Source organism: Rhincodon typus, chromosome 4 (assembly GCF_021869965.1).
Source record: "Rhincodon typus isolate 14 chromosome 4, sRhiTyp1.1, whole genome shotgun sequence".
Classification (NCBI taxonomy): domain Eukaryota; kingdom Metazoa; phylum Chordata; class Chondrichthyes; order Orectolobiformes; family Rhincodontidae; genus Rhincodon; species Rhincodon typus.
The window spans coordinates 110,694,070-110,710,384 of NC_063335.1; the positions used below are offsets into that span (position 1 = coordinate 110,694,070).

At 40.2% G+C, this 16,315-nt stretch overlaps 1 protein-coding gene across 1 annotated transcript in view; it reads right to left on the reverse strand.

Annotated features, from left to right (window-relative positions):
- LOC109933048 (centrosomal protein of 192 kDa) overlaps positions 1 to 16,315 on the reverse strand; it is an 80,956-nt gene that overhangs the window by 18,299 nt on the left and 46,342 nt on the right. Inside the window, exons 18-20 of the mRNA XM_048596195.1 lie at positions 13,117 to 13,222; positions 9,959 to 10,157; positions 7,087 to 7,166 (exon numbers count right to left, since the gene is read on the reverse strand). Coding sequence (XP_048452152.1) covers positions 7,087 to 7,166; positions 9,959 to 10,157; positions 13,117 to 13,222 — 385 coding nt within the window. The remainder of the gene's footprint in view (positions 1 to 7,086; positions 7,167 to 9,958; positions 10,158 to 13,116; positions 13,223 to 16,315) is intronic.

Sequence of the window (16,315 nt, forward strand, 5' to 3'; positions counted from 1 at the left end):
ACAGTACTGATAGCATTTGTACCATTAAAGTCTATTTTTCTGTTCCCTTGAGCTTAACTATCTTTTTAAAACAAAAACTAATCTTTTATCAACTAAAGTGCAACTGTACTGTATACACTGTCGTTTCTAACTTTATATACAGAGATTTTCCTTTAAACCCATGATAAAGCATCAGCAATAACAGTTTCACAACCCGCAACACGTAGAATCTGTAAATTAAATGCTTGTAACTGAAGGCTCCAACAAAATAATCTGGTATTCTTGTCCTTCTATCTTTCTGGAAAAGTCAAAGGATTGTGATTGTATACACATCCATCTCTGATGAATCGTTTGCAACATAGACATTAAAGTGTTGTAAAGCTAGTACCAAACTAACTCTTTTTCAATGGTTGAATATTTTGTTTTTTGAAAAATAATCAATTGGCCTTTCAATTCCACAATCATCCTCCTATAACAACATAGCTCCAACAACTACATCATGTGAAATCTGGCGTGGCTAAAACTGGTGTGGTTGTTAACACTGTTTTTAAATTCCCATTGCCTCCCGGCACTGTTCGGTCCACCAAAGTTTTGTGCTCTTTTTAAACAAATCCATCAGCGGTGCTGCCACACTAGTAAAGCTTGATACAAATTTCCTGTTGAATCTGCTCAATCCTAAAAATCGTAGCACTTCTTCAAGGACGGTGTTGGAATTGCTCAATGGCCTTCGTCTTCACATTCCTCGGCGACACCGTCTGTGTCCAATGTTGTGCCCTAAGAATGTCACTTCCACCTTCACGAATTCTGTTTTTGCTACGTTTATGACCAACTTTTCCTTCCGTAGTCTCTCAAAGAAGTCTGCTAAATGCTACATGTGCTCTTTCCACAAATGGCTAAAGATCACAAAGTCATCTATATAAACGGCAAAATTAGTCAATCCTGCCACAACTCTTCTTAAATCTTTGAGATGTGGCTGGTGCATTTTTCGTTCCAAAGGGCATGACTTTAAATTGACATAGCCCATTTGGGGTTACAAAAGCAGAAGCTTCTTTCACTCTCTCTGACAAAGGTGCTTGCCAGGAACCGCGAAGCAAGTCTGACTTTGTGATGTAAGTGGCTTGTCCTACATTTTCCACACAATCCTCCAGCCCTGGAATGGGCTATGGGTCAGATTTTGTCACAGTGTTGACCTTCTGATAACCTACAGAAAATCATGGAGTACCATCAGGTTTCGGAACCAACACGATCAGCGAACTCCACTCGCTTTGATTTGGCTCTGTCATCTTCTTGGAGGATCGCTTCCACTTCCTTCTATGCCTGCGCTGCTTTGAGGGGATTAAGCCCGGAGGGGTGTTGTTTTATCAGAACAGCATTCCTTGCATCAACCTCATATACTATGGTGTTAGCCCTCCCCATTCTATTTCTACATGTCCTTATAGCACTGTAACAAGTCTTTCAATTCAGTTCTCTGTTCCTGGGTTAGCTGGTTCACTACCCTATCCCATTCTTTAAGGGTTTCCTCATTGTTCAACTTATTCTGAGGCACATCAAAATCCACATCATCTGGATTTGATTCCTCATTCTGAGTGGCAGTAACTAATACCTGTTTCTCCGGTTCCCTTTCCCTGTATTAGTAATGTTTCAGCATATTCACTCGACGTACCCAATTTTTTTTTTCCTATCTCGGATCTTTGTCAGATAATTCACCAGACTTCACTTCTTCTAAACCTAACAGGGACCACTAAACCTTGCTTTGAAGGGATCTCCTACCACTGTTAACAGCATCAATACTTTATTGCCACGGGCAAACGTATTAATTTTAGATTCCTTATCTGCTTCTTGTTTCATTAGGTGCTGTGCCACCTTCAAATATTGTCCAGCTAATTCACCTACGATGCTAAATCTTTCTCTTACCTCAGATACATAATCCAACTGAGAGATCTCGGACTTCAGACCTATTAACTTTTCCTTAATTTCAAAGGCCCTCTTACTTTGTGTCCAAATATCAATTCAAATGGAGTAAACCGAGTCGATTCATTTGGAGCATCTCTAATAGCAAATAATATAAATGGGATACTTTTATCCTAGTTATTTGGGTAATCCTGTCAATAAGCCCTCAGCATTGTCTTTAGGGCCTGATGCACCTTTCCAATGCTCCCTCGGATTCAGGATGGTACTCACTTGATTTACAGTGTTTGATGCCTAAATAATTTGGCAGTAAAACTGGACCCTTGGTCTGACACAATCTCCCTGGGTAGTCTATAACAGGTAAAGAAAGCAAGCAACTCTTCCACAACCATTTTTGCATTCACATTCCATAATTGAACTGCCTCTGGAAACCTGGTAGTCACATCCATTGCGGTTAGCAAAAACTGGTTCCCACTTTTGGTTTTAGGGTGGGGACCTACACAAAATCAATCATAACCCTTATGAAAGGCTCTTCAAATGCAGGAATTGGCATCAAAGGCACTGGTTTTATTACTGCCTGTGGCATTCCCTCATCCGAGGCTTATGACAGGTACGGCAAAATTCAACCGCATCTTTATGTAATCCAGGCCAATAGAAATGCTTTTGTATCTTAGCCTGAATCTTCCTCACTCCTGGATGACCTCCTACAGGTAATTTGTGTGCTACCCAATACTTCCTGTCTGTATTCCACCAGCAACATAATCTAGTGAACTTCCACCCATTTCTCATCTGCACTAACCTGCCACGGTCTCCATTTCTGCCTTAAGATTTTATCCTTGGGTTAAAAAAACTCTGCTTCCTTTTCAGAGTAGGCTTTATGATACAAATCCTTTATCGTCTCATCTTTTTGTTGTAACTCCATTAATCTTTCAGAACTAACCACCTCTGCATTATCCTCTACCTGCTTAGGCTTTTCCTTTACCAGTTCATCAGAGTGTCAGCTTACTGGACGTCAATCCCTTCGTCCTGCTTTTGTTTTCCCTTCTTGTTTCAGCTTATGGCCGTGGGATCATCACCACACAGTCCGGAAAATTTCCAGAGTATTTTCCTTTTAGCTTCTCAGTTCCCTGGTTTCCTTTCACCCCCTTTGCTACAACGGGCATCACTCCCATCTTTGATCCAGCTGTAATCGTTTAAGAACAAACTTTATTCCTGAAATACCCAATTTTTCCCCATCACTCCCACTATCACTTCACCAGTCTTGATTGAATTTTCTAGCCTCATCTTGCACACTAATTCTCTCTCCACTTATTCCACAGATCACTCATTCACTCAGGCAGCATTTCAGAAGGAGTGCAAATATTTTCATCTCTTACTATTAGAGACTGACTAGCTCCTGTTTCTCTCAATATTTTAACTTCTTCTCTACTCCACTGTTCTTCCTGAGTAAACCTTACCCACACAAGTGAAGTCTTTGAAAAGATCAGGCACCATATTACTTTCCAGCCTGTGCCTAGGCTGTGCACTCTCCTGCAGCTTCTCGGCCTCCCTTGGCATTTCCTTCTATACCTCAACTAATCCACTAGTTCAGCCTCTTTCACCACATTCTTTTTCACAGTGCCTCTCTTAAACCACCAGGACCGAGACGGTGTGTATTCCACCTTATTGTAGCGAAAACACCTAAGGTCTTTCACCTCTTTTCCATCTTCGTAGGTTTCTTTTCTCATATGGTAAACTGTTCCCAGTGTAATCTACTTTTTGTTTTCCATTGAAAGATCTCCCTCTTTCCCAACTTCTATCCCTCAGAATGAAACTGCTGTCAGAAGCTAGGTTTTGATTTATGCACTAATGTGTATTCATCTGCCATCTCTCTTCTTACTGTTTTAACTTTCTATTCCTCAACAAGTTCTTATCACTTCTGGAAGTAAGTTTTTAAACTCCTCCAGCAGAATAACGCCTCTAAGATCCTCACTTCTTTTCTATCTTTATAGCCCTCATCCATATATCAAAGTTGCTCTGTTTAATTCTTTCAAACTCGATACAAGTCTGACGTGGTTCCTTTCTTGCCTCTCTGAACCATTGCCTGTATGCTTCTGGTACCAATTCGTAGGCACTCAAATTAGGCTGCTTTACTTCTCCATAGTCTCCTGACACCTCCTTTGACGACGCTGCAAACACCTCATTAACCCTGCATACCAACTTGGTCTGATTTAACATCAGCCACACAGTCTCCGGCCAGTTCACTTGTTTAGCCAATTTCTCTGAAGGAAATAAAAAAGGCTTCTACATCTTTATCAAATTTAGGTAACATTTTGATATATTTGTATATATCCCTACCAGGTCTTTGACTACAATAGGTCTGCTCATCATCACCCTTCTCCTCACCATGCCTATCTTCTACCTTCATTTCCATCATTTTAAGTTGGCTACTCTGTCTAATTTGCAACTTTTGAAGTTCAAACTCTCTTTCTCCCTTTCTTCCTCTTTCTTTTTGTCTTTCCTCTGCTTATAACTATAATTCAAACAGTTCTCTTACCTGTTCAAGCTGCTTCACCTGCAACGTAGCCATTGCCAAAGATCCTGATGGCGTTTCCAGCAAATTTAAACGTTGAGCTATTGCTGTAATTACTACTACTTTTCTTACAGACAAAAGCAACCCAAACTCCAGCTTGCATGCCAATTCCAGCAGCTTTTCCTTGCTCACCTTTTGTAAAACCCCCAAAGTCACTTCATCCACCCTCAAAAAAACTCTTAGTAACTGAAGAGACATTACCGCCCTTTTGATGTAACCAACAATAAAAGTGATGAAAATTAAACAGATTTTTCACTTCTCAACTAAGTTTTATGTAAAGATCTAGGACACCAATCCCCAAGACTGTTTAAATCTGCCGGGACCCGAGCCATCCGGATCCCAGACCTTAGCCCCCAGTCTGTTATAAAGGAGTGGTTAAATAACCCACGACACTCACTTCATAATTAAAGAGTTGGATAAATAAATTGTTACTTTAACAGTGAGCAAATTAACTAAACTATTAATAAACTGAATAGATCCATTCTAGCTACTAACTATTCTTGAATAAAACAAAATTCTAATCGTATGCTATTGCAATAAATACAAGCCCCACTTGTATAAACGAAAATAAAAAAAATTAGAAGAATTGAGTGTCTCAAAATTATAGCCAGGTTGTCTTCCGGAATGCTCTGTGTCTTCTCTGACAAATTCTTCTGTCAGGAATGCCTTCTCGGTGAATCCTTCTGTCAGGAATGCCTTCTCTGAATTCTTTTGTCAGGAACATTAACTATTTGTGCCGTAGGTACCTTTACTTTAGATGGAGTTTACTCTAAGGCTTAGAGAATTCTGTGACAGCCAGTAATTCTTTCCATGAGAGCCGAGAGATGTTCTCTTGGCAGATGACAGTTGGCTCTCCCCCGATTTTTCGAATGTCCTCATCGTTTATACCCTTGATGACATATCAATTTCTTAGAATAGGATTGGTCCTATGTTGTCAAAACTGTCATAATTAAATTTAATTGGTTTTTGGTATTTAAGGGCCTGGTTTAAATTAATTGGCTAAATTCAAAAACCTGTTTCTTGATAAAAATCCTGCTTTGCCTGCTAACAGTTTTTTTTTCTATTCATTTTGTGGGATATGGGCATCACTGGCTGGCCAGCATTTCTTGCCCATCCCTAGGTATAGCCTTTTGATACAAATGTTTCAATTCAGGTGCTCTGTGCACCTTGCAAGACCACAGATATCCTTTATGAATCTACAGGCTTAGAAAAAGCACATCATCTTACAAAGGGACCCACAAACTGCTTAGCCCACAGCAGCTCACAAACACCAAATTCTAATGTCCTGCCTTCCAATCCACAAGTAATCTGCCCAACTTCGCAACAGTACCTATGATTACATGTAAAGTTGTACTTGCGAGTGTCATTCCACAGTAGTGTACACTATGCCATAAATTTAATTTCATTCCAGGAACTGGGTGGGAAGCAAGGGGGTAGAGTCTGGGGTGCTGTTTAATTTGTCAGGAAGGTGCAAGTAGAACCAGTGACCTGACTCCTCACCTCCAAACCCAAATCACTTTCCTGCAATAAATCAAGGAAAAGGATAAGGACAATTTCTCACCAAGAATGGAGATCCTCAAATGGTATCTTCCCTCATGGTGGGCCTACCTGCAGGCTGATCGAGTACTGCAAGGAAGGCACTGTGCCCCACCGACAGCTCTGCTGGCAACACAGGCAGAAACAAACTTGTCTGACAAACCAACAACCTCTTCTGAACCAGAACTTGCTTGACAGGCTACATGTTAAGGAGGTCCAGAGGGGCAGTACATGTCATAAGTGGTTACTTTCCAGGCATTCGTTTGATCAACAGCGCTTTGAGACAGAGCTCGGTTTTTCAAAGCAATGGGGACTACAACAATAGTTACTAAGTACCTGACTGAGATTTCATCTCATTGGAGTTCCTGGAAGTGGCCAGGTTTGATTTTTTTATTTTGAACAGTGAATGGAACTCCTGCTAGGGCTGTTAAATTCAGCCCTACATCTAGCAATTACCTGCAATGGTTTGGTGGGTCAGTACATTAGATTATGCAATACCAAGCCAGAAAAGCAAGGTTCCAAGTTTTTCATCCGTCCAGTCAAATGATCTCAGCTGAGGGTAGTAAGCAGCATATACATTGGAAAAACAGTAGAACATGGATTATAAAGTAAATGGAAAGTGATGGCCCAAACTAGACAGTGGTAATGACAATGAACCTAATGGCAAATTTTGGAGTCAGCAGAGGTCCAGTTAAATTCACATAGCCAGCAACTGCCACACTTCCCCATACATTGGGTGTTGTCAAGTTGTTCTGCACCACAATCAATAGGAATCAGTGAACTGATGAAAGACTGCCATTTACATCTATTAGCCTTGCTGGAAAAACTCTTAAAGAAATTTACAACTGATGACACTGATCAACAGTAATTAGTATGTGGTTGTCTCATTGCACCTTAAAAGCTAATTTTATACTGGTGGACAACTGAGCATGTGATTCACACTGATTGGCATTCAGGGTGAATAAACATTTTTCTTTAAATCTCTCAAGTTTTAGTAACAATAATGAAGACAATTATAAGTAAACTATTTAAGATCAGTGGAACAAAAATCTTAAAGTTTGTGTGTCAGAAGCTGTGAATGTGCCACTCACCTTTACATATGGTGGTGCAAATGAAGATAAAAACCACTGCACAGTTTCTTCCCCACCATTTTCAATTTCCAATAATGACTCTGTGTTGAGATTAATAAAAGAACGATATTATTTCAAAACCAAGTTTAGCACTTGTTATAATCTAACAGATGATAATATGAAACAAGTCAGAAGCCAGATCTCACTCCGGAATCTAAGTAAGTTTTATTTTTCTTTTTGTTTATGGAGGTGGTCAGTCACTGAAGGTATTCACAAGAGGCTACCAATATACTCGTGACAAAACAGCATAACATTATTATACAAGAGAAAAAAATTACATAAGAACTATTTGATATGGCATCATCACACATCAGAACAGATTCAACTTTTTTGCCCCAACAAGCGGTCCCAAACTTCAGTGAAGGGTCAGCTCTGCCTTCATGCTAAAGATGCTTGTTCAGCTCGCACGGCAAATGCTGTTTCATACAGTTAATGTCTCTTCCTGAAACCATTAAATAAGTCAAATCAGCTCAATTCATACTCAACGTGGGTTCTACAACTGCACACCTACCACAGCTTGGAAGGATGTCTTCCTTGGACAACTCCAGAGTCAGAAATACTAGACTTTCTTCAAAACAACTTGAGATGTTTTCTCCAAGCCTGCGCGGACAGCTTGTAAAGAGTACCTCTGCTGTTAAAGACCTTTTCTCTGGATCAACCCGCTTCCATCTAAACAAACTTGTTTTTGAGAGAGCGTACGAGACAGCGGTGCTCAGAATTTAAGTTAGCAATGGCTGGGGCAATTCAACTTCTCAGGGGTCTTGCTGTTCATCTAAGGTCACATGATTTAGAGTCACCGGTCTACAGCATGGAAAAAGGGCCTTCAGTCCATCAAGCCGGTGTCAGTCAGAAACCACCACCAAGCTACTCTAATCCTATTTTCCAGCACTTGGCCCACAGCCTTGAAATGCCTTGGCATCACAAGTGCACATCTAAATACTTATTAAATGTTATGAGTGTTGCTGCCTCTATCATCCTTACAAAGCAGTGAGATCCAGATTCCTACCACCCTCTGGGTCAAGCCTCTCCTTTACCTTAAACCTTTGGCCCCTGGTTGATGATCCATCCAAAGGAGGTAAAGTGTCTTCCTGTCTACTGTCTGTGCCCCTCAATTTATACACCCCAATCATGTCCCCTGTCAAGCTCCTCTGCTCTAAGGAATTCAAGCCCAGTCTGCCTAATCTCTCTTCACAACTAAAACTCTCCAGACCAGGGAACATCCTGGTAAATTTCCTCTGCGATCACAGTTCTCCTATAACGTGGATTCCTGTCCACATATTACCACTCTCCTGTGGTGGAAAGGCTTGAATATTCCGTTGATCCTGAGCACCATTAGGGGTTCTCAACTCCTGGCAGGGCTACCCATATTAACGTCAGAGGGGAGGAAACAGAAAGCACAATTCAAAATTAGACCAGAGAACAATCCAGGCAAAAGATACTCATGTGACATCAATGCTGCAATGACAGATGATGGCTGCAATGGTACACAGCTTCCCAATCCTTGAGGTTTCCTGCCACTGGAACTGGATCTGGCTCTGGCTCTAACTTCTTCTAAGAACTGTGCCTGCTAATGTGCAGCAGCATTCTCACGTTAAAAGATGTTCCACACAATTCAACACCACACACGCACACCCACACCCTGCAGCAATCAGTAAGAAGTGATGGGACGGGATTGAGAGATCCGAGAGTGCCTAGCTTCAGACTGACATGTATGCAGCACAGTTTGACTCAGTTGTTTCATTCTGGGTATAGGAAAAGGACCGTGTTTCGGTAGCTTTCTTCACAACTGAACAGCCCTCTTCAGGATCGACTCTGCTCACGCTGTATGGAGAAGCACTGGTTTTGGGTGCAAACCCTATTTTGGACTTGAACATACGATTAAGGCTGCCATTACAGTTCATTGCTGGAGAGGTGTGACACTCTTGAAGGGATTGTTATTATGAGATGCTAAATAGAGCCATGACATCTCCTCTCATTAGGACGTAAAGCGTCCAATGCCATGAATCAAAACAATAGTGGAGCTCACTCAGTTACCTGGCTGACATTTTTCTTTCAACCAATGCCAAAAACGGGTGAGCAGGATACGTCTCCCTTTGCACGTTGTGGGACCTTATTCTACACAAACGGTTGTTGCATTTCCCACATTACAATAGTAACTATACTTCAGAAGTATTTAGTTTATTCTAAAAGAGCTCCCACATGCTGAGGTTGTGTACAGCAGTGTACAAGCTCTTTTTCCTGGGTTCCCTCCTATAGGATGCTGTCCGATTCAGCAGGAAAGGTGAATAGTATTTAATGAAATGCCCTCATCCCACATTCATTGGAGATGAAACAAACATTCCACTCATGTTTTCTTCGAACAAGGCTATACACTGCACATGAAGCAGCAATTCACTGTCACAACTGGCAAATTATACACAGGAGCAGACTAATGCAGGGCAGGATGTCCGTAACAGCAGCCATGCTGTCAGTAGCAGTTTCTAAGCCGTCAGGGCTCAGAAGATGTCTTGACTGCTTAGAAGCCAGTGAGATGTCCAATATAGAACAAGGTGGTTATAGAAGTGTCAAAGAGGAGGAAATTCTACAGATCATTAAGATATAAATTTATGGAATGAAGTCAAAAATGACCTAGAATCACTGAATCCCTACAGCGCACAGAGACCATTCCGTCTATCAAGAGTGCACCAACTCTCCGAAGAGCATCCCACCTTCTGTGCCACATGATTGACAACCAATGCAATGATTCTAAAGAAAAGATCTACTGGTGTCAGTTTGTAGTTTACCTTCGAACAGCACATGAATCAACAACAGTTGGTTAGTTCTTGATTTTTACCTGAAGTAGACCCAGCTGATGTTGAGGGAAAGTGCACAGTTCTGTTCTTAATCTTTAGTTTAGTAGGAGGAGATATTAACAGAGGTTTTGCCAAATTAAGGTTAGGGGTCCAAGGTTCCATATCTAGCACAGCAGACGGGCTTAACACAGATGCCGAAGTGTCCATTATAACATCTTCACGGATTTGTACTTTAATTAACTAAAGAAAGAGAAAACATATTATCACAATGCAATGCAATGCAATGCAATGCAATAGCTACTGTACAGTAGCAACTGCAAAGGTTAAAAAAAAATCTTGGTTTCTATTAATTCATTTGAAGAGGATTAATGCAATTTAGTATTGATAATATGGAATGTGCTAACCCTCCTGAAATGATTTTGCTCATTTTGAACTGGATATCATTATAGGAGGATTCATACCTGTGTGCTGGTGTTGGTTGTTTGGGGCTATCAAATCTCAACTCCTTTATAATTTGAGTTTTGCTGAAAAATAGTTCGATTTTTGTTGAAGCTTTTCATCTTGCACACATCAGCACACTTCACTAAGGCAGCAAAGTGAAGGGGGGAAAAGAATTTCTAATGCCAGTGTTGACAAGTTGTCTAGTGAACTGATTGTTTGGAGGTATGCCATTGAGAATGCATCAATTAAGGCCAATGGACAGTTAAACAACTAGGCTTTGTCTGAAATTTAAACCAAGCAGTTTGTTTTATTGCTTAGCGCAATTCCCTGACCAAATGGTCATCATCCATTTGTTGACTTGAAACGGATGAAGTGCGAGTACATGTTCTGTCTGAAAAGACCAGGATCCTGTGCATTAATACACATAGCTTCCAGAAGGTGCAAGTGTACCACGCTACGAGCCCAAGTGGCAATCTCAGTTGGCGGTCAATGTAACTTTTTTTGCACACACTGAATTATCTAAGCAATGCTGTCTAAATGTGCTTCTGCATTTGATGACACTGTTACAAGTTTTCCCAAGTGTGGGCCAGTTGTTTATAGTCAGTACCTTGCTTGTTGTGAACAGCTCACGTTTGATATAATCTGCTATCGTGGGATACGTGCCCCACATATAAATTTCAATATCAGTGTGATGCTAGGCACACTATTCTTTTTGGCTTGATGACAGCATGCTGTAAGTGGCAAATACCACTTATGTTGATACTGCTTTATAGTATTGTGGCAGTGTTCAACGAGTAAAGTACTGACTGTCCCCAACCAGCATACATTTTCAAAGCTTGCAGCACTGTTTAACATTTAGATGCGATTGTCCAGCTAATATTCAGTTGTACAATCTTTAACGGACAAAATATTACACTAACAACCAAGGATGAGAATTCTGAACTGTTGTGGAGTCAGAGTCATACAGCACAGAAACAGACCCCTCAGTCCAACCATCCATAATCCGAAATTAAACTAGTCCCACCTAACTCCACTTGGCCCATATCCCTCCTGACATTTCTTATTCATGTACTCATCCAAATGTCTTCTAAACGTTGTAACTATAGCCGCAGCTACATTTCCTCTGCAACTTCATTCAACACATTAACCACACTCTGCGTAAAAAATTATCCCTCATGTCTTTAAATCTTTCTCCTCTCACCTTAAAAATATGCTCCCTAGTCTTGAAATCTGCCACCCTAGGGAAAGACACCTGCCATGCACCTTATCTATGCCACTCATGAATTTATAAAACTCTATAAAAAGGTCACCTCTCAACCTCCTATGCTCCAGTGAAAATGTCACAGCCTATCTAACCTCCCCTCATGACTCAAACCCTCCATTCCTGGCAACATCCTAGTAAATGCCTTCTAAACCCTCTCCAATTTAATAATATCCTTCCTATAACTGGACGACCCGAACTGGACATAGTACTCCATAAGAGGTCTCACCAATTGCCTCTACAACCTCAACATAATGCCCAACTCATATATTCAAAGGTCTGAGCAATAAAGGCATGCATATTAAATGCCTTCTTAACTACCAAGAATTACGTAGCTGGATGCCTATGTCTGTCTGTTCTACAACACTGCCCAAGGCCCTACTTGTAAGCGTATAAGTCTTGTCTTTGTTTTACCAAAATGTAATACCGCACAGTTAAACAAATTAAACTCCGTTTGCCACTCTTCAACCCATTGACGCAACTGATCAAGATCTTTGTAATCTTGGATAACCTTCTTCACTGACCACAATACCACCAATCTTGGTGTCATCCGCAAACTTTCTAACCACGCTTTCTATATTCTCATCTAAATCATTTATCTAAGTGGCAAACAAAAAGTGGACACAGCATTGAAATAAATAGTTTAATTCTTCAGAGTTGCTTTGTTTTCTGACTTGTTCTTGTCGGTCTTTTCTAATTAACTTGTACTAGGAGTTGATGTAAAAACAAGGTTGATAACATAAGAGGAACCTAGTACATGATACTGTAAGGGTAGCTTGTGTTTTTATGAATGGAGGCAGTCCAAGAAAAGATCAGTCTTCTGAAGCGTGAGTGAGTTGAGTTTTCTACAGTAAAATCAACACTTTTTCTTTGTCTTATTTAGGTTAACAATGGTGGGGGATGAACTCAGAGTACAAAGTTAAGAAAACTGCGGATAAATGTTTCAGTTGCAGATGGGTTAAAATAGGGCAAGAGAAAAAAAAAAGTGATGTGATGGAACATATGGGGCCAGAAACTTAACTTCGTGGATCAACAGAATGGAGAGATTGCTGCCATTCTATTTCAGCCTCAAACAATGTTTTAGACTGGAGATGGCAGAACGTACAGTTCAGAATTAAGATTGCAAGCACACCAATATTTAACTACTTTATTTTTGAAGCAAAATGCTCCTGGTTGCACAAACTAGCAAGGAAATTTTACAGTTTACCTGGTATCACCAATAAGTTTTACTGAAAAAAATCTTAAATTCCAATTTTATTTTCTGAGACAAAAAAAGAGTAAAAAGAAAAAGTTTAAAAATCTATTGTATGCAGTTAACTAATGGAAAATTTTGCCATAATATTTGAGTAGTACTCATTGAGGCTGTTTCTCTACTTGTTAATCTATTTGGGAAGTAACCATAACCCGAGCACAAGTGAATCTTCAGGATAAAATATTTCCTGGAAGATTAATCCAAAATAAAAGTCAATTAACTGTAAATTAAATTATATTTCCTACCTGCTGTATGTTGTCACATTGCACATAGATCTTTCCACTCCATGGTACAGCAGAAGGTTTAGCAATGAGAGAAGGATTTGGACTCACAAGAATTAATAAATGGCTCCTGATTAAAAGAAATAAACACTGTTTTCCACTACATAACTAGCAAAATAAGAACTTTGTAAATTTTACATTCACACTGATGGTGGTGCTTATCTAAATACTAGAAGCAATATCAAACAAAATTTAACTATGTACCACTAATATGTCTCTACTCGGTCTTCAAGTTTTAAGCATCATTGAACACTCACATAAATAACTTGTCAAACAGACAGACAGTCTGAATGCAGAGACAGTAGGAACTGCCAATGCTGGAGAATCTGAGATAAGAAGGTGTAGCGCTAGATGAATACAGCAGGCCAAGCAGCATTCGAGGAGCAGGAAAGCTGACGTTTTGGGTCTAGACCCTTCTGTGTTTTAGGACTTAGACACTATGTAGGGGTTGCATTTCTCCAACATTCCTCTAAAATCAGTATTGTAAGTATTTTTGATTTACACTGTAAGAAGTTAAATATGTATTCCAAGTTGAAGTGAACATTTTGTTAATTAACAACAATGTTCAAGAAAATTTTCCTTGTAAGCAAGAGGGAGGTCAGTAGCTGCTGAAATCTCTAACACACATAAATGGCACTAGACAAGATTCAATATATTGATTAAATTTTACGTTAAAACACAATTTACAGGTACATCCAAACTCCTCAAAAAAAGGGCAAAACCTATTGAAAACATGATCTAGAACAAAATTTAATATATTGACATCTACACAAAACAGGAACTGAGGATGAACTGATGGACGCTGCTCATCTCAGTAGAAAACAACCATGTGTAGTTAAGGGACAAATTCTTTTGAACAGTAGCTAGAGAGAAGACAACTTAATAATGCAATGACTAGTTAGAATTTAGAAAGCACTTACCTATTCTACATCTGTTATGGACAGACCAAATCCCCCCCTCAAAATATATTAAGAAGATAGCCTAAGTCGTTTTCTTATTTTTAAAGGCAAGTTTAAGGTGTTGTGTTCCAGATGCAATTTGATTTATCAGACTACCAGGCTTGAAGTAAAACACATTTTATTCTTACTCTTATAGCTAAAATAACAAAGAACTAAGAATTGGAATATAACTATTGAAAAACCTGACGGAATAATACATTATTTAACTACTAAACAGCAACTGTTCCAATACAGTAACATCCCATAAATACACCCTTGGAAAAAAGTGAATGGCAGAATCCTTAGGAGTATTGATACAGAGGGATCTGGGTGTGCAGGTCCTCAGATCACTGAAGGTGGCAGTGCAGGTAGATAAGGTAGTAAAAAAAAAAAAAAACTACTTATGGCATGATCACCTTCATTGGACGGTGCACTGAGTAGATAGGTAGAAAAGCTATCCTGCACCTTTATAGAACTTTAGTTAGGCCACACTTGGAATGTTGCGTTAGTTTATGGTCACCACACTACCAGAAGAACATGGGTGCTTTGGAGAGGGTACAGAAAAAGGGTTACTAGGATATTGCCTGGTATGGGGGAATTTTAGCTATAAAGAAAGGTTGGATAGACTGGGTTTGTTTTCACTGGAACACAGGAGGTTGAGGGGCAACCTAACAGAATTTTAAAAGATTGTGAATGGCGTGGATAGAATGGAAAGTAGGATGCATTTTTTCAGGGTGCAAGGGTGAATTACAAGGGGACACAGGTTCAAGGTTTGGTTGGGGGGGGGGGGCGGGGGGGGGCGGCGGCATTTAAGAGAGATGTGCGAGGCATCTTTTTCCACACAAAAAAAAAAAAGAGTGGCGAGTGCCTGGAACGCTTTGCCAGAGGTGGTGGTGGAAGCAGACACAACAACAGCATTCAAGAACACCTGGATGTGTCCATGAATAGGAAGGGAATAGAGGGATACGGATCCTGTAAGTGAAGATAGTTTTAATGTGCGAGATGTGGCAGAGCAGGCTTGGAGGGCCAAAGGGCCTGTTCCTGTATTGTTTGTTATTCTTGGACTGCAGTCCTATCAGTAATACTGGGTCAAAATCCTCGAACTCCCTCCCTTACAACATTTTGAGAGACCCTTCAATAAATGGACTGCAACGGCTGCAGAAGGCAGCTTACCACCACTACCTTCAGGACAACTAGGGATGAGCAATAAGTGGTAGCCAAATCTCATGAATTAAAAAAAAATTGAGCCAGTGTCTCAGGTCAAAGGATTCATCAGAATCAAAACACAACTGTCTTGCTGCATGTACACAGGTTGCAAATCCCACTTTAGAGAGCACCATGCTGAAAAATGATCTTCAATGATCACAAACTGCTGCTCAAAGTTTAAAAACACAATACCAGGTTATAGTCCAGGTGGTTTATTTGGAGACACAAGCTTTCGAAGTCTTGCTCCTTCTTCAGGTGTCAGAGAGAGAGGTGACATCAGACACAATTTATAAGCAAAAAGATCGAAGGGTCATAGAATTGATGCAAATGTATTGAACCAACCTAAAATGGCTGTTAAATGCTTAATCAGCTAGAAAGGATTAATATGCAAATCCCAGAACTTCTTTCAAGTCACTGCCCCGAGATAACAAAAGGTTTCATCAGTATAATGACAAAAGAAATTCTGGGATTTGCATATTAATCCTTTCTGGCTGATTAAACATTTAACAGCCATCTTAGGTTTGTTCAATACATCTGCATCAGTTCTACGACCCTTTGATCGTTTGCTTATAAACTCTGTGTTTGATGCCACCTCTCACTAACACTTGAAGGAGAAGCGAGACTCCAAAAGCTTGCGTCTTCAAATAAACCTGTTAGATTATAAACTGGTATCATGTGATTTTTCACCTTGTCCACCCAGTACAACACCAGTACCTCCACATTATGGCTCAAAAGTTTGACAAGTCTGTGGGCAGCTATCAATGCTTGGTTGACCACGGCATACATGACAAAAATCTGATCCAAGATGGTGGCAGGATAGAGCTCATCGACTCCAACAGCTTTTCTTCCTATTCTCGCTTGTTTCTTTCTAAGTTTTTAAAATTTGTTTTTTTCTCTACTTACCTGCTAGAGGGAGGTCAACTGTGGGAGCAGCAGCAGAGACTGCATCAGTTGGGGGACCAAGAGCAGTTGATGTGCTCAGGCAGAACTCTGGCAGTCAGCGGCTTTGAGTAAGTAGC